General features: G+C 49.0%; 1 protein-coding gene across 27 annotated transcripts in view; it reads left to right on the top strand.

Annotated features, from left to right (window-relative positions):
* Positions 1-14,956, top strand: part of ZNF438 (zinc finger protein 438) — a 150,241-nt gene extending 135,285 nt beyond the window's left edge. For 22 of the 27 annotated variants that reach the window (XM_064479478.1, XM_064479476.1, XM_064479475.1 and 19 more), the window contains 2 exons: positions 4,871-6,683; positions 8,048-14,955. In XM_064479478.1, coding sequence (XP_064335548.1) covers positions 4,871-6,683; positions 8,048-8,663 — 2,429 coding nt within the window. In that variant the 3' untranslated portion in view covers positions 8,664-14,955. Of the gene's footprint in view, positions 1-4,870; positions 6,684-8,047 lie in introns of all 27 variants that reach the window. The other 5 variants (XM_064479480.1, XM_064479473.1, XM_064479467.1 and 2 more) reach the window with 1 other exon arrangement.
* The last annotated feature ends 11,236 nt before the right edge of the window (positions 14,957-26,192 follow it).

The raw sequence follows: 26,192 nt of genomic DNA, 5'->3' as shown, positions 1-26,192 counted from the left end.
TAACTGACCTTCATTGCAATTTGCCTTGTTTTATTTTAAAGAGCCAAATGTTGGGAGAAGGGTTCTCAGGACGCCAATTGTCCTTGGGAGGTAATGAGCTCTGATGCTTCTCAGGGTGAACTTTGCGGGGAGGAGGGGTGGGGATACACTGCCTGTCAGATTATTTGATTACCTCCCTTATCCTTCACATTTCTTGTCCTGAAGTAGACAAGGGAAGGAAAAACCTGAAATGCTCTGTGTAATCTGGACACAGTCACTTACCCATCACAGTATCGTCAGAGATGGTCCCTTTTCAAAACGGATTCAGAAGGAGAACTTTCCTTTTCCCAACAAATACTGATCAGTGCATCCTGTGTGCGGGGCAGAGTGTTCAGTGGCCCACGAGCATCCAGCCCTTGCACGTGTGCTCATTTCATTAGTTTCCCTTGGGAGATGTTCCGTGCATGTGTTGGAACATAGTTGTGTGTGTGTCTTGCTACTTTTTAAAAATCCAGCTGGTAGCAGAAGAGAAATCTCCCATCCTGGAGAGGACCCCGAGTCGGTGTAAGCCTTCTCCCTTCCCACCCCGACAGGATCGCGCGTGTGGCCGGAAGACTGTTGCCTTAGTACCTGCTTCTGGGCCTTTGAGTCAGTCCTGGGGGGCGGTGGGGCTCTCCGATTTCTGTGGCCTCGCCCTCTTTCTCCGGCCTTGCTTTTCTTCTAATGCATCATTTCATTCCCTGTCGCTTCGTCCTGAATAATCGATTCTGGGGGAGGGGACTCAACACCACCTTCGTGAAGACCCCTGCCCTTGTATGTAACTCCCAGTAGATCCAGGCAAACAGGAGTCAGTTCAGTTTACCCTGGAAGACCTTATCTTCTCACCCCACAGATTTCTTGCAATTAGCTTGTGATTTTTAATAATGAAGTCAACTGATAAACTTTTCTGCCCCAGGATCCACTTTTCTGAATTGCAGGGAACTGGAGGAGACGGACCCTGTGTGTGTAGCGGGCCCCTTACCTGTCCCCAGGACTCTCTTGTCTCCCATGGCCCAGGCAGCTCACTGATCTGTGTTCTCCTTTGCTGGGACAGTTACCTGAAGGAGTTTCCTTTGCTCCTGGGCTGCAGTCAGCCTCCTTTTCCTCTGAACGTCGTTGCCCTTCCCGTATGATTTTATTTCCACGCTAATGGAGACACTTGTGATGGTCAGTCGAAGCCCATCGACTCGAACTGTTCCGTAGTTAGCTCTCTCCCTCCCTTTTGGAATGGCTCAGTAAATACATCTAGTTCCATTTCTGGAAATCTTAACTGTTGGAAGGTTGCTTTCTCACCCTTGGTCATAAAACCCAGGAAGCCCCTTCCCACCTGGGGTCCTTAGGGCCCTCGCGGCGACCTTGGCCACCGGTTGTCGCTGCAGCTGCCTGCTCTGTTCTTTTGCTATTTCTGCTCGTCTCCGTGCTGACATCGCCTTTCTGTGCGTCTGAGCTTCAGACTTCCCACTTCTGGCCGCGCTTCCCCTCTTAGCCCGCATCCCCCGTCCTTCACCTGGGTAGGCCTGTTTTCTGTAAAGCAGTTTCTTCTTTGGAGCTGGCTTGTTTCTTTGACTGTTTTAGCTTGTGCCCCCACAGCGTAATTTACTGTCCTCGCTTACTAGTTCCTCGGATGGTTCCTCACTTGGCCTCACCGATCCCCTTTATCCTAAAAAGTTTTTTGTGCTTTTTTTTCCCCTAATCACCATGCTAACCCATTTCCTTGTTTTGGCAGTGGGCAAATAAAATTGAAAAAAAAAGTTCCAAAGATGTATAATCTATTTCTTTTTTAATTTTCAGAGTAACTTGGTAGTGTTCAAGTGTGCTTTTAAGTTGTGGGTTTTTTTATTTTTCAGCCATTGATCACTTCGTTACAAATACCACCTACAAAGTCTACCAGTAATGATCAGATTCCTGACCCTGTTCTGGGACCGAGATGCAGATCACCTCCCCGCCCTCGAGGAATTCAGTCTGGGGAGGGCAGGCCTGTAAGCGGGCCCCCATGTAAGCCGTGAGGTGGAGCGAGAGTGCTGGAGAAAATTAAAACAAGAAGTGGGGTGGGGAGTTCAGAAGGGAGGTACAGGTCTAAGTAAGGTGGTCAGAAGATTCACCACGAGAAGCCCGTTTGAGCAGAACTGGAAGGAAAGGCAGCGTCATGTCCTGGGCTCACCTAAGGATGCGTGTCAGGGCAGTGAGGGCAGCGGGCACTGAGAGCCCGGGGACTCAGGTGTGTGGCGCGCGTCGGGGCGGGCCTGGAGGGACGGAGTCAGAGCGGTCCTGGAGCCCTGGGGCCCCTGCAGGGACTTTGTCTCTGACTCCAGGATGAAGAGCCGATAGGACAGACAAGTGAGGTGACGTGTGTCGTGCTGTGATGCGCGTTGTCATGTACTATTTCAAGAGGACTTAGGACTAATTAGGGACAGCCTAGCCTTTCTTCCAGCTCTTCGTGCTGTAAATTTTTGTGCTCAGTTAGGAGTTTGAACTTGATATAAACGACCCAATTTCCTCCTCCCTTTCCTCAGCCCTGATATGCTGTGCGGATGCAAAGACCATCATTACTGTTAGTGTGATTCTTTAAAAAGCTTTGTCGCTAGGCAACCAGAAGCTATCAGTAGTTTTAAGCTCTCTGCAAACTCTCAATCTTGATTTTATATTTATTTGTTTGTTTGTTTGTTTGTTTATGGAAGGACAGTCAATTTACAGTGCTGTGTTAATTTGTGTGAACAACAGAGTGATTCATTTATACACATGTGTATTCCCTGATTTAATATATTTATTTACAAGTTACTTCAGTACGTCTTCCAAAAAGATGAGAAGATGAGGCTTAATGTGGAAGACATTTAAATTGAAAGGCCATGAAATTAGAACTAAAAAATGAATTAAATTATGTAGGAAGACAAAGCAGATGTCACAGATCAATTCAGGTGACTACTGTGAAGTGAGGAGGGATTCAGGTGACTACTGTGAAGTGAGGAGATGACTGGCTAATCCGTTTACCTGTGAACTTCACGGCAACAAAGCTAAAAAGGAAAACACCACATTTCGTAACTACCCCGGTCTGGCTTCCCCAGACCATAGCACTGCTGTCTTTCCTCCTTACTCTAACGCAAGCAACCATGTGAGCAGGTTTTTAATATCCCTGTTCTTTACCCAACAGCGATTCTAAGGTACATTGGTCGATTGTACGATCTAAGGTACATTGGTCGGTCAGTACACATTTCAGCCTGATTCCTACTATGTGACGTATTTGTTTCTTTGCAGAGTGTCATTTTTGCTGGGGGACAAAAATCAATTTTCTGCTAACATTGTTAGTTCACTCACTGTGGATGTGGAAATCAAGGTTGACTTTTTTTAAAGTTTAATTGTCTGTTTCGCTCAGTGGCCAGCCACTTAAGGCAGAAACCGTGTCCGTTCATCTTTACGTGTCTGGTAGCTCCTAAGCAAACCTTTCCTCGATCCCTGACCTCCAACCGCAAAATCTAACAGGCTCTGAAAACAGAAAGTTGCATCAAAAGTCGGGCGCCAGAACTCATTCAGAGGCCAAGCCTGAACTGAAGTAGGACTATTTAAAAATCGCCATTCGCCCCACTTGTGAATACTCAGGTATTTCACTCACGCGTCGTAATAGGTTGAATTACTGGCGCTCTGCGAACTTTGCTGGGCGTTTCGTACCCTCTGGTGTCTACAGCTTTTACTCTTCAAAATGTGAACAGATAAATTCCAAAATGCTTCTGTCCCCAGCGGGATCAGAAAAGGAATCATGGGCGTGCAGTGGCCAAGCTCTAGAATGGCAGGGGTACCTAGTCAGCGCGAGCGGGAGGGAAGCTTGACTAATACGAGGCACTTAGAGATGGGAGACTGTTCCGCAACCAGGCCTTGTGCACTTGAGGCCTCAGGGAGTAAAACATGATTCAGTCCTTAGAAAGCAGCGCATCGAAACATTCCCTGACTTGTCCCTTTGGAGAGGTCACAACTGCTCTTGTGCCAGACTAGTAAATTCTAGAAACATGAACTGTTATTCCATCCGTTGAAATTGTTGCTGTCAGTGTCCTGGGAGGTGCCATGTGTGTTGTCTCTGTATCTTTTCGTACCACTTTGGATCTTTTTGTTTTCCTGCCAGCATTTTTTTTTAAGGTGTCACATCAGCTTTTTTTAAATGCTAGTGATTTAATTGCAAGAGCACACACATAAACAGTGTGAAAGGTGTGAGAGGAAAATTCACAAGTCACCTGGGAAACGGCCACAAAGCCAGCGTTCAGTCTGGAATCCATCCACCGCTCAAAGCAAATCGTACTGCCGGTGGGTCAGACGGGCATCCTGAAACTGAGCGAAAAATGAGTTTGATACAAGAAACATTTGTTTCATAGGGAAGATACAGTGGGAACTAGCAAGACAGTTTCAATACTGGCCTCACCCACACAGAGCTTAAGTTTAACAGGGAAAACATTTATGTAAAAGGAATCCAGTCCACAGCAGAGCCTACCAGTGGGGGTGCAGCCAAGAGACCAGGAGAGGAGGTGGGGTTGCACTGGTCTGTAAAAATGAATTCAGTTAGGTCAATGGAGAGAATGGACTTGTGGAATACAAGGAGGAAAAAGACACAACCCCAGCTCTCAAAAAGCCCTGAGTTTAGTAGTAGAGATGCACAAACAGATTATTGTGGAAAGTGCTCCTGGTCCCACGGAGGAGCACAGTAATCAGTCCTTAGGAAGGTGGGGAGGAGCAGACCTTCACACTGGGATGCGGTAGGCAGGGTGGTCTAGGAATGCACTCCAGGCAGAGGAAATGCTAAGATGCTTATCTGTGCCCTCACAATGGGACAGCGACACCAGAGTGAGTTTATATTGTATTATCCTTGCAGGTGAACCAAGCACCCCTTCCGGGACCGTTCAGACTGGGAAAGGTCTGCAGAGTAAGAGTCAGTTTAGAACCATCGCTCCAAAAATCATGCCCAAAGTCCTGCCACCCCGAGTGCTCACGTGCCCGTCGCCATCCCTCCCTGATCAGGCGAGTCCAGGCCCCCGCTTCAGCTCGAAGCCCCTGGGGATGCCCACCCAGAATTATGCGCTGATGCAGGTTGCTGGCCAGGAGGGGACATTTTCTCTGGTCGCTCTGCCCCACGTTGCCTCTGCTCAGCCCATCCCGAAGTCCAGACTGCCTCTTCCTGAGAACCTAAAGCTGCCTATTCCCCGGTACCAACCCCCAAGAAAGAGCCAAGGAGCGAGAAGAAAGCCTATGCCCAGCTCCTCTGAGAGCAGCTGCAGCAAACCCCCTGCCCAAACCCAAGCGCCCCCCGCCCTGCCTGCCCGTCCTGAGCCCCCGCCCAGGCCCCGTCCACCCGAGCTGGTGCTGCCACCAGACCAAGCCCTGGCAGGTGTGGGCACCGCCGTGCTGACCAACGGGGATGACCACAGAGACTCCCGGCCTCCAGGGACCAGTGCCCATGCAGATCCAAACCCTCCTGCCACCCCAGCATCGTCTACACCTCAGGGGCCCGCTGCCAAGCTGGACCTCCCAAAGACGTCAGGGAAAGCAAACCATGCTGGCCAGAAAGCATCCAGGAAACCTGCCACTGTTCCCAGTGAGAAACTTAAAGGACAGGCCAGTGTTGCCAAACCCGTGACCCATTTGTCACCAGCTGTATTTGGCAACACGGTTCAAGTGGTCTCTTCTGTCTCTAGAGGTAAACTGCCCATCCTCCCTTACTCAAGAATGAAAGCACCAGAGGTTTACAAGAGTGAATCGGCCGTTCACACTGTGGATATTTCTTTACCTGGGCTCCGGGCAGCCAGTGACAAGACCTTGGGGGTCACAGAAGGCTTCTGTGTGGTGCCACAGGTGGCCGACAAGGTCCCTGTCCCACCGGTGTTGAAGCAGAACCCTGGTGAAAATGCCTTCAGTCTGGCCACCAAACCCGATCTCAGCCACAAAACAAAACTGAACGGTGGGGCAGCAAAGAGAAAAGGCAGGAAACGAAAGGTACCAGATGAGCTTTTGACATTTCAGGGCAAAAGAAGGAAATATGTCTTGAATAAGTGTAGAGATGGCAAAGAAAGGGTCCAGGCCGATCCGCAGGAAGCCAGAGGCCCGACGCCTGGGACTGTGAGAAAGTACCGGAGCATCATGCCCAAACCTGCCACCGTCCCACCGGCTCCGGGCCCCCCGGCCTCTCCCGTGGCCCCAGTCCAGCCCCCGCCACCCGGCAGCCCAGCACGGGATGTGCTGCTGAGTAATCCTTTCTCCCTGGAACAGCTGGGCTCTAAGCAGGCCGACGGCCCTTCCCCTAAGCCCAGCGCTGCCTTCAGACGCGGGCTCTCCGGCCTTAAGAAGCCTTGGCACCGATGCCACGTGTGTGATCACCACTTCCAGTTCAAACGGCACCTCCAGGAGCACATGAACACACACACCAACAGGCGGCCCTACAGCTGCCGGTTCTGCCGCAAGACGTACATGCGGCCAGGCAGCCTGAGCGCCCACGTGCGGCTCCGGCACGCGGACAGCCGGCCCCGGAAGCTCATGTGCTGTGAGCTGTGTGCCAAAGTGTTCGGCCACTTGCGAGTCTACTTTGGCCACCTGAGAGAGGTTCACAGAGTCGTCATCAGCACCGAGCCCGCCCCCTGCGAACCGCAGCCCGGAGACCAGAGTGCCAGGGAGCCGGAGGGGCCAGTGGACAGGTAAGTGCTGCTGGGATGCGGGCCGGCAGGAAGGAATGTCCGGGTTGGAGAACAGGGTGGGATTTCACACCCAGAAAGATGCCTTTGGGAAAGCGTCCCTCAGATGGAGATTTCAGAAGGTCGCCACCTTGTCCCCCTGTTCCAGAAAGGGTGGCCTCCTTTCCCTTCATTTCCAATCATTCATGATCATTAATTACCCCACCATCTGGCAGCCAGGACACAAATGCCAGCTTGGGGTCCACTGGGGACCATCAAGCAAGAGGTTATTCTTGCATCTGAAATATGAGTCACTTAGTGTATATGGTTCCTGGGTACCTCTACAAGTAATTTCCCCCAAGCTCATGCCCACAGAATTTCTGTCTAAAGAGGATCGTTTGCCCCAGATACAGAGTGACCAGTGATGGGGACTGGGCGGGGTCTGCTGCGTCGGCCATCCCCTCGGGTGCCAGACCAGACCCTCTCCGTTGGCCCTGTTTTCCTGACGGGCCGGAGCAGTATTTCCTGTGTCATTGCCCCCGCGCCCCTTCCCAGTTTCATAAACACACGAGCTGAGTCATTGGAGAGCCTGCCATGCAGGTCTGAGAGGAGTAAGTAAGCCAAGGACACACCCTCTGTCTGTCCACCTGGCTCTAAATGACAGAGGGGTCTCACTGAAACGAGTTCTCATCAGCACCATGAAAATGAAACATTCTCCAGCACTTTTGATTCTCTGTCCCTCGTCCTCCTCAACTGTCCTGATGATTCTCAGACCTTTCTGTCCAACTCTGGCTTGGTGGATCATACACATTAAGAATAAAGTGCACCTGTCCTGTTCCTGGCCGGCTTCACTAGAGTTTCTCTGTGTCTCTTTAAGCATTTCTGCCCCCTTTCAGACACCTGTGCCTTTTACTAATGTACATAGCAGCCTCCCCCAAAGAAACCTCACTTCTTAATGGTTTAATGGAATATGTTTCAATTTTTAGGTAAAATGTCCAAACTGCATTTGGTGCTCAGGTTGGGGAGGGCACCATGGGAGGGGAAGGGGGAACAGTCAACTCCGCTGGACCCAGTGGGTCCCCACAGTGCTTCACTTGGTACTTCCTACTCTCATGGTGATTACACCTGTTCCCATGGTAACCAAAGAAGACTTAGCTCCCGAGGAGATGCGTAAAGGGAAACCCTCTTTCTGAAGGGGCCCCCGCCAACCTGAGAGGTGTGAGGCCCCAGGCGGGAGTGACACTGCTGCTCCCCGCGGCCTCTGCTCACCCTCTGCACTTCTCCGCAGCGCGTCCATCTTAGACCCCGAAAGGCCAAGAGCTGGAAAGACGAGTCCCATTTTTTTTTTTTCCGGGAGACCTGATCCAGGCTATTTCCCCTCTTTTCAGGGAGAACAGGCCCGGCCTTGAAGAAGACCTCCTTCTGGACCAGGCCGACGAAGTCAGATTACAGATCAGATGCGGCCGCTGCCAGATCGCTGCCCCGTCTTTTGCTGAAATCAAATTTCACTTACTCCACGTCCACGGAGAGGAGATTCAGGGCAGGCTGCAGGAGGGGGTCCTCCCCGGAGGCAGAGGCGCTCGGGATGGACTGCGGAAACACGCTGCTCCTTCCTGGAAACCGCGGTCCGAGAGAAGAAAGATGTTTAAGCATCGTCCCTCTGATGAGGAGCTCCACGCATTCCCCACGTTGAAAAAGCAGCTCTGCCTCCATCAGCAGAATGACGTGGAAATCCTCACAGGGCACGAAGGAGCCCCGCCAGGACCCTTTGAGCCCAGAGGAGACCCCCAGAGCCCCGAGTGTCCCGGGCCCCCTACTGCCCCCCTCCCAGCCCAGCCGGGCTTTAACTGCATCCTTTGTGCACAGACGCTGGGAAGGAAGGAGGACCTGCTCCTGCACTGGGAACAGCAGCACAACTGTGAGGACCCTCCCCAGCTCTGGACCATTTTCCATGCGCTCTCCAACCGGGGAGTCATCACACTTTCCAGCGAAACCGAAAAATGAAACACAGGGGCAAGGAGGAGTTAGGAGAGGCTTGCTCTCAGCTTCCTCTCCGGGCTTTGTGGTGCTTAATTACAGAAATCAAACAAGTTAGGATCAGCATTAATGAGCAGGAGTGGTTTTTGAACATAGTTCTGTTTTGTTATGAAATATATATATATATGTCATTGATGCATTTTTCTAACATATGCAGGTTTTTTTAATTTGATGTACTGTTATGTTTATTTCAGATTCAATAAAAAGCTAAATTTGGAGGTTGAAATATAGAAGATGGTAGGCTGTTCCTCAGATACAGTTTTTAGCAGAAACACGTGTGAGTGTGTGTGCGTGCGTGCGTGCGTGCGTGTGGGCTTTTGTTCACATGGCTCCTGTTTAAGTAGATCACCAAATGTGATACATTTCCAGGTGACAGAACCACTCCGTTTTCAATCCTACTATATTGTTGGTCTTTATCAAATTCTCTGGTTGATTTGACCATGCCATACAGCAGTGTGTTGGATAAGGTTCTCATCTCTCATAGTTTAAAATCCATGTTTTCAGGCCATAGGTTTTTTAAGTTCTGTTTTCTAAAATACACATTCCCTTGAAGATGAGATGTCAGTAAATCATCCAGCTGTTGTGTTCCATATCAAAGTAATCAAAAATTTTTTTAGTACTTCAGCTTTTTTGGTAAGAAATTCTTTTTCAAATAGTCTTTTGAGCTAGAAAATTTACAACCTGGGAAGTGAACTAGATAGTTCAATCCAGATGTCCAGGTGTCGCAACCTTCCCTCCCTCCCCAGTAACTTCAGAGGGCTGTGGCTGGCGGATCGGTTTTAGATGCAATGGCCCAAGGTTTCAAGCCCAGGTTCTCTTTGAAAGTCAAGAGTAAATGATTGCCTCTTAAATTTCTGGGAAGTTATCTGGAATCGAAAAAGTTGCCATTTGAAGTTTCTGGCCATCCTGGCTGCAAAATGTTTTGGAATAGGGGAATTTCAGCCCTCATCCCACTAGAATTCCAGCCTTTGGTTGATAGTATTGTGCATGTGGCCAGCCCCGTGTGCCTAAGCTTGGCCCAGGCACCTTCATAACAGTTTTCTGTGTTAAAGGAAGTTACCTGAACAGAGGAATAACTAAATTCTACTTGATAAGCTGGCAGGTCTTCAGTCATCTCTTTTAGTGTCTTGTTTTATTTTTATTTTGTTTTGTTTTGTTTATTGTAATACAGTCAGTTTACAGTGTGTCAGTTTCTGGTGTAAAGCATGTTTCAGTCATATACGTATGTATATTCGTTTTCATATTCTTTCTCATTAAAGGTTGCTAATACCTCATTATAAAAGCAGGTGTTCATCGGCCTGACTTGGCTCAGATAGCACAGAAAGAGGACACTCAATCTTTGGCTTTTTGCAAATAGTTTTATAAATTTGAGAATAAGAGGGTAGGGATAAAAAAATCTCTGAAAGATGTTGCTGTGGTTTATCGATGGATCACCCTCTGCCCAGTTTCAGAGAGACATCAGTATCAGACTTCTACAGAGGAGGGGATAGCTCAGTGGTGGAACGCTTAATTAGCATGCATGAGGTCCTGGGTTCAATCCCCAGTACCCCCATTAAAAAAAATTTTTTTTTAAGAAATAAATACCAGACTTCTGCTGTTTGGTATTTTTAGAACTGGGTGCACAATGGAACGACTTTGCCATTGAGCACAGTCCCTAGTTTGTGTTTGGAAGATCAGTCTTGAAGACACTAAAAAAAAAAAAAGAGAGATCTACCAAGAATACTACTTGAATTCAAACCATGAAACTTTATTCCAAGTATAAAGTAGTTGATAGACCACCCCGCCTCAGTCTTCAGATGCTAAGCAAGGATTTCCGAAATGCTGGTCAGGATGCCCAGGGGCCGAGGAGTGGGTCCGGAGTACCGATGGAGGCATAGGTTTGAGGACAGTGTGTCCACCCAGCACGTAAAGGGGTGTCTGCAGTTCCCAGGCTTGTGGAGACACCTGTGGCCGGTGTTTAATCCTGTATTCTTGCAGCGAGGGCGAGGCAGTGAGGGCGAGACAGTGAGGGTGAGACAGCGAGGGCAGAGATGGCCTCTGGAAAGAAACGGAGGGTTAGGAATGGGACCAAGAGCAAAGGGAGGGAGACGTGATTGGCTTGGCATTGAGCGCCCTGGCTGGGGCCCCTTTCTCATCAGCGCCACCTGTGATGAGGCGTTTCTTGCCCTGAATGGTGGCACTTGTACAGTGAGATGGTGGCAGGAGGGACCCCAACTGGGGAGGGAGGAAAATGAGGGAAAATTCAGCTAAAGGACTGGGAACAGCTCACAGGGATGAGCCAAGGGATCTTGAGTGATAAGCCTTCCTTGGGTGTAGACGTGTTCTTGGCTCCCAACCTGCATAGGTAACCGAAAGGCAGTGATGTGCAGAAGACAGTACCATGATGCTTACTGCATGTGACCAGGAGAGAGTGACTGTCCTAAGCTCCATTCCCCCGTCGGTAAGACGAGAGTGATGACTCCACCTCAAGGCATTTTTTCTGAAGAGTCAATGACACACACATAAAACGCGTGGCACACTCGGGCCACGGAGGAACTAGTGGTGGTGGTTATTATGCTTTTGACCCAACTTGGAAGAAGAGGTACATTATGTCATAAAAATATCATTTAAAACAGCTCAGGTCGGCCTCAAGTCCAGAATTCAAGGATGAAAAATTCTGCAGCAAACCGCAGAAAGTGGCATCTCTGCATAAAAAGTACATTTTAATTTTGAAATAAACTGGGATCGGTATTACATGGCGGTTTGGTAAGTTGCTATGTAATCAATATAGGAAGCGAAATTGATGAAATTGTTTCCCTTTCAGGCTCCACTTTGGGCCACAAATTCTCCCCTGCAGCTGTCCTGCTTTGCCTCCCCTGGGCCTGACCCAGCTGCTGTCACCCAGGGTCCCGACCTTGACAGTGGACTTGTCTGCTTCCCACTCTAGACCATCAGCCTCTGGAGGGTAGGGGCCGTGTCTTTGCTTAGCAGGTAGCCCTGGTGGGTCTAGGACCTGCCGAGGAAGCGTGCACAATATCTGTTGATAAAATGGACACATTCGCTGAAGACAGACAAAAGTGCCACTTCCCCTTCTGTGAATAAACCCAGCTGCAGCTGCAACCACACTTACAGCCGGGAAGGCACGGAGGGAACTGTGGTCTTCAGTGCAGCACATTCATTTTGCTTAATGTCTTTTGCTTCTTAGAAAGTTGTCCCAGAGCCAGCAAAGCGGGATTTTTTTTTCCCCTTTTCTTTTGGCTCTAAATTACTTCTGAAAGTTACAGCCTTTTCGATTTGTATTTTTTATTAGCTGTCATTTTTATTCACGTCCCCTTTTGTTTCTCCTTCCCTGGACCTCTTTCTGGTCAAGCTTGACTGTTCCTCCGTTAAGCTGTTCCTCACATGGAAAGTTGTCCCTGCGTCAGCACGCCGTAAATAATCAAGCCGGGGAACGGGCACTCGCCGCCTCCGGCTCCAAGCCCCTCCTGCCTCCCAGCTGCCCGGCTCCAGTCTTTCTGCGGCCTCAGTGACATGCTTGTTGGCAATACACGCTCAGTTTCATTTATTTATTGGAATTCTCAGATCTGGACTGGTCTCTTGCATTCAAGCCGCCGACATCCTTTGTTTGGTACAGATTTTATAGAGTCTCCCCTTTTCACTGAGCTCTGAGACAAAGCGCCCTGGTAAAGGTGAACTTGGACTTAACAGATTTTTAGCTTCAGCTTTATTCTGACACCCCTGACATTAGACAATTGGCAGCTTATCTCGGGTTAGGGGTGTAATTCAGTATATATTTTAACTATCTCCACCTTTTCAGGAATGTTCCTTTTGGAGGTGAAATGTTTATTGTATCCCATATTTGGCTGTGGTCATGGTTCTCCCGCATAATGAAACTGTAACCGCAGTTTGGCGAGCTTCATTTAAACTTGTATTTAGGATGCAGACTTGAGGTCAGTCGTACATCACATCTTCCAGTCTCTGAAGTGTGAGGATGTTTCAGTGTGTTGCTTTAACCCTCCAAGAAAATCCGCTGTCTATTGAAGAAAACCAAATGTGACAACAGGAAGAGAAGTAAAGTTTACTTGTTCTAATTTTGATGTGAAGCTGAACAGGTTTGGGTTCTTATTTTTTTCAATGAAACTTCCTCCCATGTTCAGAATTGCCCCCCTCGCCGTGGTTAGCTTAGCCGTGAAGGATCCACCTCTCATAGGTGGCAGTGCCGCTTTCAGTATGTTACAGAATCGCAAGCAGTTAGCATTATACTAGATCACCAGCCACTAAAAAATGAAAGATTTTACCTTCCGTCATTAAGTATGAATTTCACCTCCAACTAAGATTTGTGAGGAAACCGACCAGTAGGTGTTCTAAGGGCATTCACAGAAATGGCAGTGAACTCGATCAGAGCATTGCCTGAGTTGTCATGCATATCTCACCACAAAAATGTGGCCACAGAGGAGATCCAGGTGTCTCAAACCTGAGCCGCAGGGCCCTCCCAAAGCTCTGGCTATTTCCGGAAGTAATCTCTAAGACAATGCTCTTAGGAAATTAACACACTGCCTTTTCCTGGTCTCATCCAAATTAAAGCACAGTGAAATTTTTCACAAGACATTCATTGAATCAAGCCTTTTTGACAATCGTTACAACTAAGGAAAGTTAAAATATCCAAGAAGAACTAAGTCTGTCGAATGGTGTTCTTGACGTAAAGAATGGGGGAGGGAGAACGAACGGGAGGGAGGAAGTTTGTCAAGATGCGGCATGAGGGACTTAGATGACAAAAGGAAAGGCCCCTGGGGCTCTGTAAGCTTAGTGGGGAGCCTGGATGCAGGGTCCAGGCAGCAAAATGATATATTTTGGTACCACCTCAATGAAGCAAACAAAATTTGACAATGTCTATCAAAATCTTTTTCAAATGCTGTCCTTTTTGACCCAGGAGCTCCACTTGTAGGAGTCTGTACTACTCATGTTCCACCATGAGTACACAGACAGGCGTGAGGATGTTCACTGCAGCATTGTTTATAATAAGCAAAGACTGGACACAACTTATGCATCCATCAGAGCTGGTTTTACAAAACTCACAGTGTGCCATATGGTGGACCATCGTGCTGCAGGTGAAAAGATAGACGTAGCCCTTCATGTGCTGAGATATGTATTGTGTGTGGGAAGCAAGGTGCAGACCATGTGCAGTGTGTTCTCATTGGCTTTTGTTTGTTTTTTTGATGGAGATGCTGGGGACTGAACCCAGGACCTCGTGTGTGCTAAGCATGTGCTCTGCCACTGAGCTGTTTCCCTCCCCCTCATTTGCTTTTAAAAACAGAAGTAAGGGCTGGAGAGAAGGGGCGGGTGTGTACCAGTACATGCAGAGAAACACAAGGCGGCTTCAGGAAAGGGGTTCCCTGGAGTTAGAAGAGGGGACACTTACTTTTGCATTATTGGAATGTTTTGCTGCATTTTTTTTTTCAATTGAAAAAAGACTCTACTGGATTGAGCAGTAGCTGGGCTGCATCATTCGGGAAGGCGTCAGCAAAGTTGTGAAGGAGGGAAAGCATCCTACTCCTCAGCTTGGGGCCCTCGTGCACTTCCTCACCTGAGCCCCTGCTGCCTGACGGTGCCACACCCCGGCCCACAGGTACCTGCAAACAAGACCAAAGTTTGATTTTATAAAAACAATAGTGTATGTAATAATGCACTTTGTATCTTGAATGTTCTGTTGTAATTTCTCTTTTTTTTTAATTGAAGTAGTGTTGTGTTAGTTTCTGGTGTACAACATAGTGATTCAGTTATACATGTATGTATTCTTTTCCATCATAGGTTATTACAAGGTATTGAATATAGTTCCTTCTGCTGTACGGTAGGTCCTTGTTGTTTGTCATTTTTATATACAGTAGTTTGTATCTGCTAATCCCAAACTCCTAATTTATCCCTCCCCCTCCTTTCCGTTTTGATAATCATAAATTTGTTTTCTATGTGAGTTTATTTCTGTTTTGGAAAGAAGTTCATTTGTATCATTTTTTGGTAATTTCTTTCATTCTGGCGACCTTTGCACTAAAGTGATCTCATGACCCACCAATGAGCAAATACAATCTGAAATATGCTGCTACAGATTTGAGGCTTGCTGCCCCTCCCTGTCCCATGGTGGCCTTCCTGGGGCGTCTGTCACCCAGGCCCTGGGCCCTGCTGTCAGAGGTCTGATAAATGACTCTCATTTCTCCCCAGATTTGCATTTTATAGATCTCCTGAAGGGTGGCTTCAAGCTGAAGGGATGACTAATGCTGGGATGTTCAGACACCCTGTGGTGGGAAGGAAGGCCTTTTGGTGCCTCCATTAACTCCCTGCAGGGATCCTGAGTGCCTCTGGGAAAGGGTGAGGTCATCACTGAGAACCAAGAGACATTGCCACCCAGCTGGGGCTCACCCGGAAACCCTTTCAAAGCTTCACCTGACTAGAGTCCTGACTCCAGGTTTGGGTTAGGCTGGAAACTGCTTCTCATATCTCATCCCGATTCAAAGAAAGTGATGCGGCAGAAATTGAGTCCTCTAGAGAAGATGCAGATTCTGGCGGCATCGGAACCTCTTTGAACCGACAGCCTCCTCCTCTCCAGCATCCCCTCTTCTCCTCGCCCGCGCTAAGGAGCCCACATCTGGCCGGTTTCCCTGAGTGTGTGGGTAGAACCGCCTCCTCCTCCTCCTGGCCTCACTGTTGGAATGTTCTGCAGTCGTCTGGGCCTGCAGTGGAACCGGGTCACTGGGGTAGAACACGGCCGAAGAAAGGACTTCCCAGTGACCCCTGTCCTTCCCTCATCTCCAGGGAGTGATTCTGAAATTAGACCGAGTCTCTCACTGATGCAGACACACTCCCGCCCTGTCCATGTCAGACACCCAGCGCCACCGTGAAGTTGGAATTCTACTTTCCCCGCTTCTGCCACTTGGCCCCGCCGTTCAACAGTAACACCTAGTGAATTCACATCCTCCTGTGTGTGTTCCTCAGAGGTCCCTGTTTCTCAACAGTAGTGCGTTAGCTTGAAGAAAATTGGCCTGGTCCCCCTTTTTATTACAGCTTAAACCTGTCCCAGGTTGCCCAAAAAAAGTGTTTGTGGAACTGCTCACGGGTCCTCCAGGGAGATTCCCAAACCAGCACCCACACCGGAGTGCCCTGTTCACGTGGAGACCCGCACGCGCAGCCACTCTGGGGCTCACTGGCTGGAAAGCCAGCCCGGCACAGAGCAGCGTGGGTCTGGGGAAGATCTTGAGGACTTCTGGTCACGTGGGCTCCCCTGGGCAGCAGGCGCTGCTTTTGCACTTGCACGTGGCTGGGGGTGTAGACCCTGACTCTCACTGAGGGTACAAGACAGTAGCGGAGAAGGAAATTGGCAGGGATTCGCCAATGATCAGATGTTTTCATTTGGCTTTGATTTGCATCAGTGCACTGAAATACCACTTCAAACATCTTCATCGCCTTATATGGAAAGTGCTCATCACAGTAATAGCTGTTATAACTCTTGAGGGCCTTTATTATTGAACGAGGAGAGCCTACGCCCGTTCCTCAAAGGGCTCGTGCTTTTCTGGGTCCCGTGGGATTCATCAGGGATGTCAGTTCAGTTACAGTGGGGAAAATTTCCACATCACAAAATCCAGCCCCACCGTGGACACTAATTGGCCTCCTAGCTGACAGCCCAGAAAGCTCTGGGCCCCGACACCGAGCTATTTGCTGAGGGGTCGAGGCAGTAGAAGGAAGCCACGTTGTCTGGACCCAATGTTTATTCTCCGCTGGGGATGAGGGAGATTTGGAGGGGCTGCAGAGCGGTCATTGCCGCAGGTCATCCATTCAGAAGCAGCAAAAGGAAGTTAATATAACAAGGAACTGAAGACAGGTTCAGCCAGACCTTCAGCATCTCCCGCATTAATAGTCTTTTAACACGGTGGGGTAGAAAAACACTGAATTCCAGTTGGTGGCCAAGCCCACAGAGGGGTAGGTGAAAGCTAGTTTTCCTGAAGTGAGGGTGTTCAGGAAAGCAGGTAAGGACTCTCTCTGTGTGCCTTGTGGCTGGGAGGCATGATTTGCATGGACCACGGTGGTCTCAGGGACGGCCACTCAGCCCTGTGACACTGAGGTTTGAATTAAACCTTTCACACTCAGCACCACAGCCCAACCCGCACCTGATCCTGAGCAGAGACCTGCTGGTTTCCTAGTAAGTGCCGCCTGCCACTGGTGCACACGGCCAGCAGCGGGCTCTGAACTCCTCCCAGTATTTTCCCTCCAATTCAACTACATCTTCAAGAAAATATATCAAATATGTGCTTCTAGAAACCCATTAAAATAAGATCCACAACCACTGAAAAGTCTGCTGGATCTGGAGCAGGTAGAAAATCCTTCCCCCATCCTCCACGGGCTACCTTAATTCCCCCCTTTTAAACCAATATTTGTCATGTGACCATAGTTTTACAGCCAAGTCATCTTGGACATGTAGCATCCAGGGAATGCGGGTGAGAGTAACTCATCCCTGGCTCTGAGACCTCCTCCCCTTGGAGCTGGCCCTCCCCGCCCTGCCAGCCCTGCTTTCTCCTCTGCTGATAGGGGCTGGCCCCTGACTCTGCCCTCCTCACCTCCCCAACTGCCCGACTGTTCACATGACCAGTCCCACCGGATGACTCCGGATGGGGCCATTTCCGTGGAGGCCCCAGCTGTGTTTCCATGCCAACCACAGGAGGCTGAGCCCAACTCCTCAAACAGGAACACAGTTTTTTCTGGGCCCCAAACTGGGAGGTAGCTGTCAATTTCTTTTTGTTTGTTTGTTTAATAAAGTTATAGTCAGTTTACAATGTTATGTCAGTTTCTGGTATACAAAACAGTTTTTCAGTCATACATGAATATACATATATTCATTTTCATATTCTTTTTCGCCGTGAGCTACTATAAGATCTTGAATATATTTCCCTGTGCTGTAAGTATAAACTTGTTTATCTATTCTATATACACCTGTGAGTATCTACAAATCTCGAAGTCCCAGTCTGTCCCTACCCATCCTCCTTTCCCTGGCAACCACAAGTTTGTATTCTATGTCTGTGAGTCTGTTTCTGTTTTATATTTAAGTTCATTTGTCTTTTTTTTTTTTTTTAGTTTCCACATATGAGTGATATCATATGGTATTTTTCTTTCTCTTTCTGGGTTCACTTAGAATGACATTCTCCAGGGACATCCATGTTGCTGCAAATGGCATTATGTTGTCATTTTATGGCTGAATAGTATTCCATTCTATAAATATACCACAGCTTCTTTATCCAGTCATCTGTCAATGGACATTTAGGTTGTTCCCATGTCTTGGCTATTGTAAATAGTGCTGCTGTGAACATTGGGGTGCAGGTGTCTTTTTGAATTAGGGTTCCTTCTGGATATATACCCAGGAGTGGGATTGCTGGATCATATGGTAAGTCTATTTTTAGTCTTTTGAGGAATCTCCATACTGTTTTCTACAGTGGCTGCACCAAACTGCATTCCCACCAGCAGTGTAGGAGGGTTCCCTTTTCTCCACAGCCTCTCCAGCATTTACCATTTGCGGACTTTTTAATGATGGCCATTCTGACTGGTGTGAGGTGATACCTCATTGTAGTTTTGATTTGCATTTCTCTGATAATTAGTGATATTGAGCATTTTTTCATGTGCCTGTTGGTCACTCGTATGTCTTTACTGGAGAATTGCTTGTTTAGGTCTTCTGCCCATTTTTGGATCTGCCCATTTGTTTTTTTCCTATTAAGTCATATGGACTGTTTATATATTCTGAAAATTACGCTTTTGTTGGTTTCATCTTTTGCAAAAATTTTCTCCCATTCCGTAGGTCGTCATTTTGTTTTGCTTATGGTTTCCTTTGCTGTGCAAAAGCTTGTAAGTTTAATTAGGTCCCATTTGTTAATTTTTGCTTTTATTTCTATTTCTTGGGTAGGGTGCCCTAGGAGAACATTGCTGAGATGTATGTGAGATAATGTTTTGCCTATGTGTTCTTCTAGGAGGTTTAGTGTCTTGTCTTATGTTTAAGTCTTTAATCCATTGTGAACTTATTTTTGTGCGTGGTGTGAGGGAGTGTTCTTTCAGTGACCGTTCATTCTTTGTTTAGCTCCTCTCTCTGCCCACACTTGAGTCAAGCTCATGGGAGCCTCGCCAGACTCGGCCCTCCTGCCACCTGCGAGCTCTGTGCCCACCTTCTCCCATTCTGGGTGCACTGTCTGCACCCAGAGCTGCAGCCTGGGGGGGGGGTCGCCAACAGTCTTGCAGCTTCCCCCGCAGGCACACCCTCCCCACCTCCCCTCACCCCACACTGATGCCTGGATGGCCCAAGAGGCCGACAGGTGCTGCTCCCTTCCTGTTGGGAAGCCCAGTTCTGTCTTGTTGTGATTCACACAAAGGGGCACGGAGTGAAGTCCTATCTTCCGAGGGGGTGAGTTTGTTGATTGGAAAAAAAAAAAAAAAGCACAACCTGAAAGTTGGGAATTATGCTTTATTCAGGGGTCTGATGGAGGACTACAGCCTGGGAATCAGCCTCTCAGCTCTAAGGGATGGTTCCAAAGAGGGAAAGAAGGAGCCAGGATATATACAAAGTTTTGCTGGGAAAATAAAATGTAGTTGAACATCAAAAGATTACCGTTAGTCACAAAAACAGACATCTGAAGCTAATGGTTTTAGTGCTTTCTTATATATGGGAAGACGCAAGAGTCCGGGCTCACTGAGGTTATTCCTGTCATGTATATCTTAACTGTCTAGGGCCAGGATCCTGGTTTTCTCCATCCTGAGTCCCCTTCAATGGGGCAGCTGCAGTAGCTGATGGCTTGACACTGGCGACATTCCTTGTTTACCGGAGTGGCAGGCAATAGTCTTTGTCCACAAGTTCTGACCTCCACAAGGAAGGCAAAAACTGTAAACTGTCGAACCTACCTCAAAGCACAGTTCCCTGGGTCTTGTGTGTGAATTACAGTGCTATCAAGCGACGGATACAAAGTACAAGAGACGTGGTACCTAACTCACAGAATATATGCAGAATACACATTCACAGTACTTTTGATGAGGAGAGACGGAAGCTGAAGAATGAACTTTAAAGGGAAACTTTCAACCTGCAAATTCCCAGGATGAAAGTGGCCGTTGGGGATGGGCGGAGTGTTCCAGAATAGGATGGCCATTTAAACAGTATCGTCTCTCAGTGGACCGCCTCTCTCTGGCTGTTGGAACATCAGAGGTTCCCTGCTGGTAAGTTACAGGCAGGTGTGTTGGTGTGTTGAGACCCCACTGAACATCTTCACTGGAATCGGCCCACTGTGGAGGTCAAGGGGACCTGCTGAAGATTCTGCTTTCCCAAGTAAGGTGTGCCTCTCAAGGGCCTTGGGCTGTTTCTTTCATGGAATGTGATTAATAACTAATTAAATGAAGGAAGGACAGTACTTCCTTCAGGACTTCAGATAGCACAGGTGACTAACAGGGCTCCTGCTCCAGACAGGTCAAAGCAATTAAATGTGTGAACTGCACTATTTGTGCGTTTCCAAGGCTGTAAAAATGATGGCCATGCTAAACAGCTGAAAACACATGCCTGGAACACCAAGTCCACTCTTCTATGAAACACACGGGCGTTCCCTTCTCTGAAGCCAGGAACATCACCAACTCGAAAAGGAAGCGCAGGACTGGTTTCTCTCAGGCACTGGCTCTTCCGAGGTGGGGAGCAGGGCACAGCCCACCGACAACTGCTGATTGTGATTTATTAGTGGAGAGAAATTCAGAATTGAACTTTACCATTGGGATTTACTTGCATTTGAAAGCAATGCAGTCCATCTTTCAACACTGAATGTATTTTCCCCACTTTTCTATCTTTCTGATGAATTAAGGGCTTATGTAAGGTGAGGGACTGAAAACAGCAGCTGATGCTCTTAGTGGACCCGCTTGCCAAGTTGGGCTGGATGGAAAAACACAGGGGCCAATTCTACATTGTTTCCCCAGCAATTCGTATCAGCCGTAAACTGGGGTGCTTTCCTAGGTCTTCAGCGAATGCATGATAGGGATTCCTGGCCCTCCAGTTCTCCAAGCTGTTTTGAGCAAGTTCTACTAATTAAATTCAGTTGCTTGCCGTTTTAAATGCTCTGTATTTTCCACAGAGCAAGAATATATTAAACTCATTTCGTCTGTCATCCGAGAAGAATTAGAGCCTGCATTTTTATTACCAACTGACTTGCGTTCACCTTCCTCCTCGAATTTTTTTTGAGATGTTTACAATGTAATTAAAAACAATCAAGTCAAATTATCTATTTGAATTGGTCCCTTTGGGGGAAGATTATGGAACAGAGGAGGTGCTCACAGTGACATCATTTTTGCTGAGCATTGCTCCCTCCTCACACAGAAATACAACATGTACCTGGTCACCCAGAGCATTCAGTAATGTCTCTGGTGATTTAACAATTACAAAAGATTCCAATTAAACGTTTGAATGCTCGCTTACATTTGCCCATTACAAATGATCCTGGAACTTGATTAATTTCAGCGTTTAGAAAGGTCCCGATTCGGTAATACTGTTTCCTACAATGCCCACCTCCAGGGAAAACTATGATTTGAATCCTGAAGTCAGACCCAATTAAAGCCTTGCATTTCCCTCACTGCAGCTTTAAGAGGAACCACATTTTTCAAGCACTGGCTCAAGCAGGCTTGTCGGGTTTCTGGGGCTCTGCCATGCTCACTGCCAGCCGTGAGAAAGCCTTTCCTAGGAACGGTCCCATAACAGGGAAGAAAAATGATAAATCCACAAAGACGGGGGCCATGGTGCGAGGTTCCGGGTGCAGCGCTGACTCAGCAGCGGGGCCGCCTGGACCTGGTTGGGGGCCGGCCTGCTGGTGTAAGACTTTGACACTTTGCTGGTCACAAAGAGGTAGAGAGCTGGGGTGTCATGGAGCAGAAAATGAAACCTCTGTATTGAAACCTCAGAAGGGAAGAAAAGGCTTGCTGCAGAATTTGCCTTGGGGCTGTCTAATTGCAGGAGCAAATCCTTAGATAAGCTGTCAAATAAGAAATTAGCAAGCAGGGGCCATTGATCACGTCTCCTTATTTTTAAAGTGACTTTTAATGATTCCCCAGGCGATGAATAGAAACCACGTTCATGCCTTGAGTTTCTCCTCCAGAGAGTTGAATGTTGGGTTAATTTTGCTCTATCTGACGTTTTCCGTGACTTTGGTATTAAATAAACAAACACCACCGACAACGGAAACCTCCAGGCTAATTAAGATCAAGCAGATGAGTTGTCAAAAGAAAACTTCGTTCTCTTCCCTGGGGGATGGTTACCAGTTTGTTTGCTTTGGAGGATTTAAACAGCTCTGCCCTACTGAGCAATAAATCCAAACCCCAGATTTGCTGCACCCAACGTGGTTTTTAACGAAGGAGATTGTTTTTTTGCATTTTCCTCTCTGAAGTACTTTTAAAGTAGGAGGTCTTTGGCATGTAATATAGATACCAACTTCTTTTCTCTCTCTTATTTTATAAAGCAATTGGACATAAGGTTTTCAGCATCAGAGGTGAGGCGGGCAAGGCCACCGTGATGAAGCCTGCAGGACCCAGAGACCCTCACCTGCTCTGACCCCCAGCACCCCCACCTGGCGTGGAGGTGAGGTTATCAGTACTGACGCTCCATAACCTGTCCCCTCACGTCAGTATATGCCTGTGCATTGATACCTTTAAGATGAGCCCAAATCCTTCTACCCATTCCCCAAAGTTCAGCAGGGTGGTGGGATTCTTTTTTTTAATGTGACTTGAGCAACAATTAGCTAATTCTTTCTCTTTAATGCTCGTTCATTATTAACCACGTTACCTAATTGAAGTTCTTGTGCCTGATGCGCCGTGAGGCCAAAGAAACTGAAACGTCAGAGTTTAGAGCAGAGAAAGGGTTATTGCAGGGCAGAGCAAGGAGGACGGGGTGGCTCATGGCCAAAAAAACCCTGCAGTCCCCAAAGGATTTCAGCAAAGCCTATTTAAAGGCCAGGGGAGGGGGAGGGGTCGCAGGGTACATGATCAGCTCATGCAGTCCTTTGATTGGTTGATGTGGAGGGAACAGGGTGGTCAACACTGTCAGCCTTCAGGCTCCAGAAGGTCTGGGGACCACATGCTCTCGATCAGCAAGTAGTTAATCTTCTCCCTTTGGTGGTGGTTTTTAGCATCTGAAACACTCAGGAAATATGAATGAGATACTATTATCTGGGCCCTTCAGGGAGGAGCTCCCGCAGAGGATCTAGGGGAGGGGTCTGTCCCGGGAGGGCCCCACAGGCTCCTGCTTGAATACAGCCAGTCAGAGCCCGACAGTGTTCATAAAACAATGTTAATTTGATGTCTCTGTCCTTCTCAAGGTCCTTGTCTTCCAGATGGGTGCCAGCCCCACCCCGGGGTCAGACGGGAGGTGGCCACACGCCTCCTGCACTGAGCAGAGTTAGCCCGGACAGGCCTGGAGCTGGACAGGTCGTGCCGTCCATCATGCCCCCATGTCTGAGTGGGGGTGAAGGAACGTTCCAGGGTGACCATCAGTTCCAGCGTGTGGTCTGAACAGAGACTGCAGTACCACCTAACAGCCTGGGGCTGGAGAAAGACCCTTACCGTCAACCAGGAGGGGGTTTGTGGGGGAAGCGGGAAGGGAAGTCTGCTCAGGCCTCCCGCAGCCTGGAGAGCTGGGGGCCCCAAACCCTGAGGCTCTTGTTAAGCCCACCCCAGTTAGCAGCTCCCACCTCAGGAACCACCAGGCAAAACCTCCATGACCCGTGATCATCTGCCAGACCCGAAGCATGCCGAGCGCTGAGCCCGGGAGAGGTGGATGGGAGGGGTCAGAGGATGCAGAAGAGGAAGAAAAGTGGGTGGAGGAATTGAAGTCTCCAATGGGAACGGCCAGCCCAGAAGGACCTTCACAAGCCTGGCAGTGACCAGGCCGAGGGGCTGGACCAGGCAGGGCCCAGGCCGGGCCCAGGCCCCAGCCCCCCGCAGCTCCCCCCGCCCCTCACAGGGAGTCACCAGGGCGAACTCTGCGGGACTCAGCTCTGCTTTCTGAAACGAGAGAGACGCTCACACTGAACCTGATTCTCCATCTTGGTGCTTCAGTTGAAAAATCCCATTCCAACTTGAGAAGCCTGGCTGAATTTATGGCTGGAGAGGGCTGGATGAGGGGAGAACTGACCTGTTTGTGATGCCTGCGACCCTCCTCTGTCCCCGCCACCCCGCAGCCCCGGCAAGGGAGTGGGGCTGACATGCACCCTTATTACCCTGCTAGGGACCAGGGATATAAAACAGGATTTAAAGGCAATGCACTTCCTACCGGGCAGCCTTATCTGGATGAATTGCTCCAGCTTTTCAGCTGTGAGTGTGGATGGGAAAGATAATTACTGTCGCGTGTTACCTGAGATTACAGGGTTGTGTTCCAACTAATGACGCCACGAGAGCCAAGCGGCTGTTAATATTTAATCAGTCTCTCAGCCTAACAATTGGATAAATGAGGTGTGTAATTACATAATTATAAGAGACATTTCAGATAGGAAGGGCTGGTGCTGGTGTTCATTCTAAAGGTGAAAGCTGGTGGAAACAGACCCCCCAGGTCAGTTCAGAAATGTGACCAAAGGAGGCCCTTCAAGGGGAGGGGCTCCCTTCGGAAGTGGTCAACACAGATGGAAAATCTTTTCCAACGTGGACTTTCTCTCTTCCTTCCGAGCACCGTGTGTGGGACATCAGGCCAGATGTTTGGATGACATCACAGATAACCATCACTGGGGTATTTAATGGGACCCCGAGAGACAAGCTCCAGAGTTGTCTTAATTGCCTTTAAAAGGTGAGTGACGTTTAGTGGCCCTAAGTGCTGGTGGATTTTTGCTGTTTTATTTTTTAATTTTTGCTTGACATTTAGGAGAGACTGACCTAAAATTGGACAGTGAACCCCCATGTCACCCTCCTGGGGCTGCCACTCCCACCCTGGGTGGCACTTGTGTCTCCAGGGAGTGGCCTGCCTTGTCCCTGCTCCAGGATGCTGCGGCCATCACTGGGTGTGTGCCCCATCCCCCCGCGGGGCCCCAGCTTCTCTCCAGTGCTCAGGGCTCCTCAGTGGGAAACGCTGCTTTCATACGGGGGGGCCCGGCAACCAGTGAGAGAGGTATTCTTCCTCTACGGCCAGTGCCTGCACAGCACAGGCGAGGGCCCATTAAGGGCACCCAGCACATTTTCGCACCCAGACTGGAGCTGCGACCCATCAGAATGAAGGCTGTTCCGTGACGTGCTTCTGAGTGATGTGTGTGGACAAAGCCGAACCCCTCGAGGATCATTTGTCAACGTGGCAAAACCCCCCTCCCCATCCCTTTATCATGTTAGGAGTCGCCTGAATTTGCCAATGCCAGTGCCCAGCGGGGACTTCTAAGCCGCCAGGAACACCCCTCCCCCCACCCCCATCTGGCAGCCCAGCCTCCACTCCTCCTCCAGGCTTGGGACCCCCTGGCTCTGCCTGCCTTCTTCCTGGGCTGAAGGGGAGGATGATTCCAGAAGCCTCCTTTGCGCCTCACCTGTCTTGCCATGTCCCTCAGTATGTACCAGTGCCAGCAGGAAGCAGGGTCCCCCCTTGAGTGAGCCCTGGGGCCTCTCCCGAGAATGACACCACGACTCTGGGGGTGAGTGAGGACACAGAGGAGTCTGGAGGTCGTTCACTTTGTGATCCGAGACCAACCCTCTCTCAGGAGACTTCCCCAGCCTCTCTGGACAGAGGGTCCATCTCCCCTGGCCCTGGGACCCAGCTGCCTTTTCAGGGCTGAATGGCCTGTTAGAAAACTTTGGGCCTAGGAGCCAGACAGATCCGGGTTTGGATTCTGGCTCTGCCCCTCACTGTGGGCGGAACCAGAGGTGTGGGGGAGGCTTGCCTTCCCACGCCTTCATCTCTTCTGCCGTCGGATGGGCTGGTCCTCTCAATCAGAGGCTCGTGGGGAGGAAGGGAAGCCCAGCCCTGGGGCAGAACTCTGGAGATATGGGTTTTCTTCCCCTCCCTCTGGCTCGACTTACTTTCCGGTGCCACCGACTGAGTTTCTTCAAAGCAAGATCATGTGCGTTTCAGCTCAGTAACGCCATTTGTGCCCACAGGAAGCTCTCGGTGAGCGCCGGCAAGAACTCTCAGTCATCTCGTTTTGTCTGGTGGCTCCTGTATCTTTCATAAAAACCAAAGCTTCATGTTTTACCATCTCTGCTTAAAAACAAAAAATTCCTGACGTGAACTCCCATATCCAACAGTTTGGTCAATAAATGGAACTGCAATGAATGTGGAAAGAAGTCACCCTCTCATAGGAGCCCCTACAGGTCCCTGGATGACCACCATGGCCCAGGCTCCGAGCAGACACACGCTAGATCCATCCTAAGTGGGTGGATCAGAAAAGTTGTCAGCCAGAATTGTTACCAAGTCCAAACTTGTTCTGCTCACCGAAAACAGGCCAGTAACTCAGGAGATGAGGTGTTGGGGCAAGGAAGAATGACTTTATTGGGAAAGCCAGCAGACCGAGA

This window comes from Camelus dromedarius, chromosome 26, assembly GCF_036321535.1.
Source record: "Camelus dromedarius isolate mCamDro1 chromosome 26, mCamDro1.pat, whole genome shotgun sequence".
Classification (NCBI taxonomy): domain Eukaryota; kingdom Metazoa; phylum Chordata; class Mammalia; order Artiodactyla; family Camelidae; genus Camelus; species Camelus dromedarius.
This window is presented reverse-complemented; position numbering and strand designations above follow the sequence as displayed.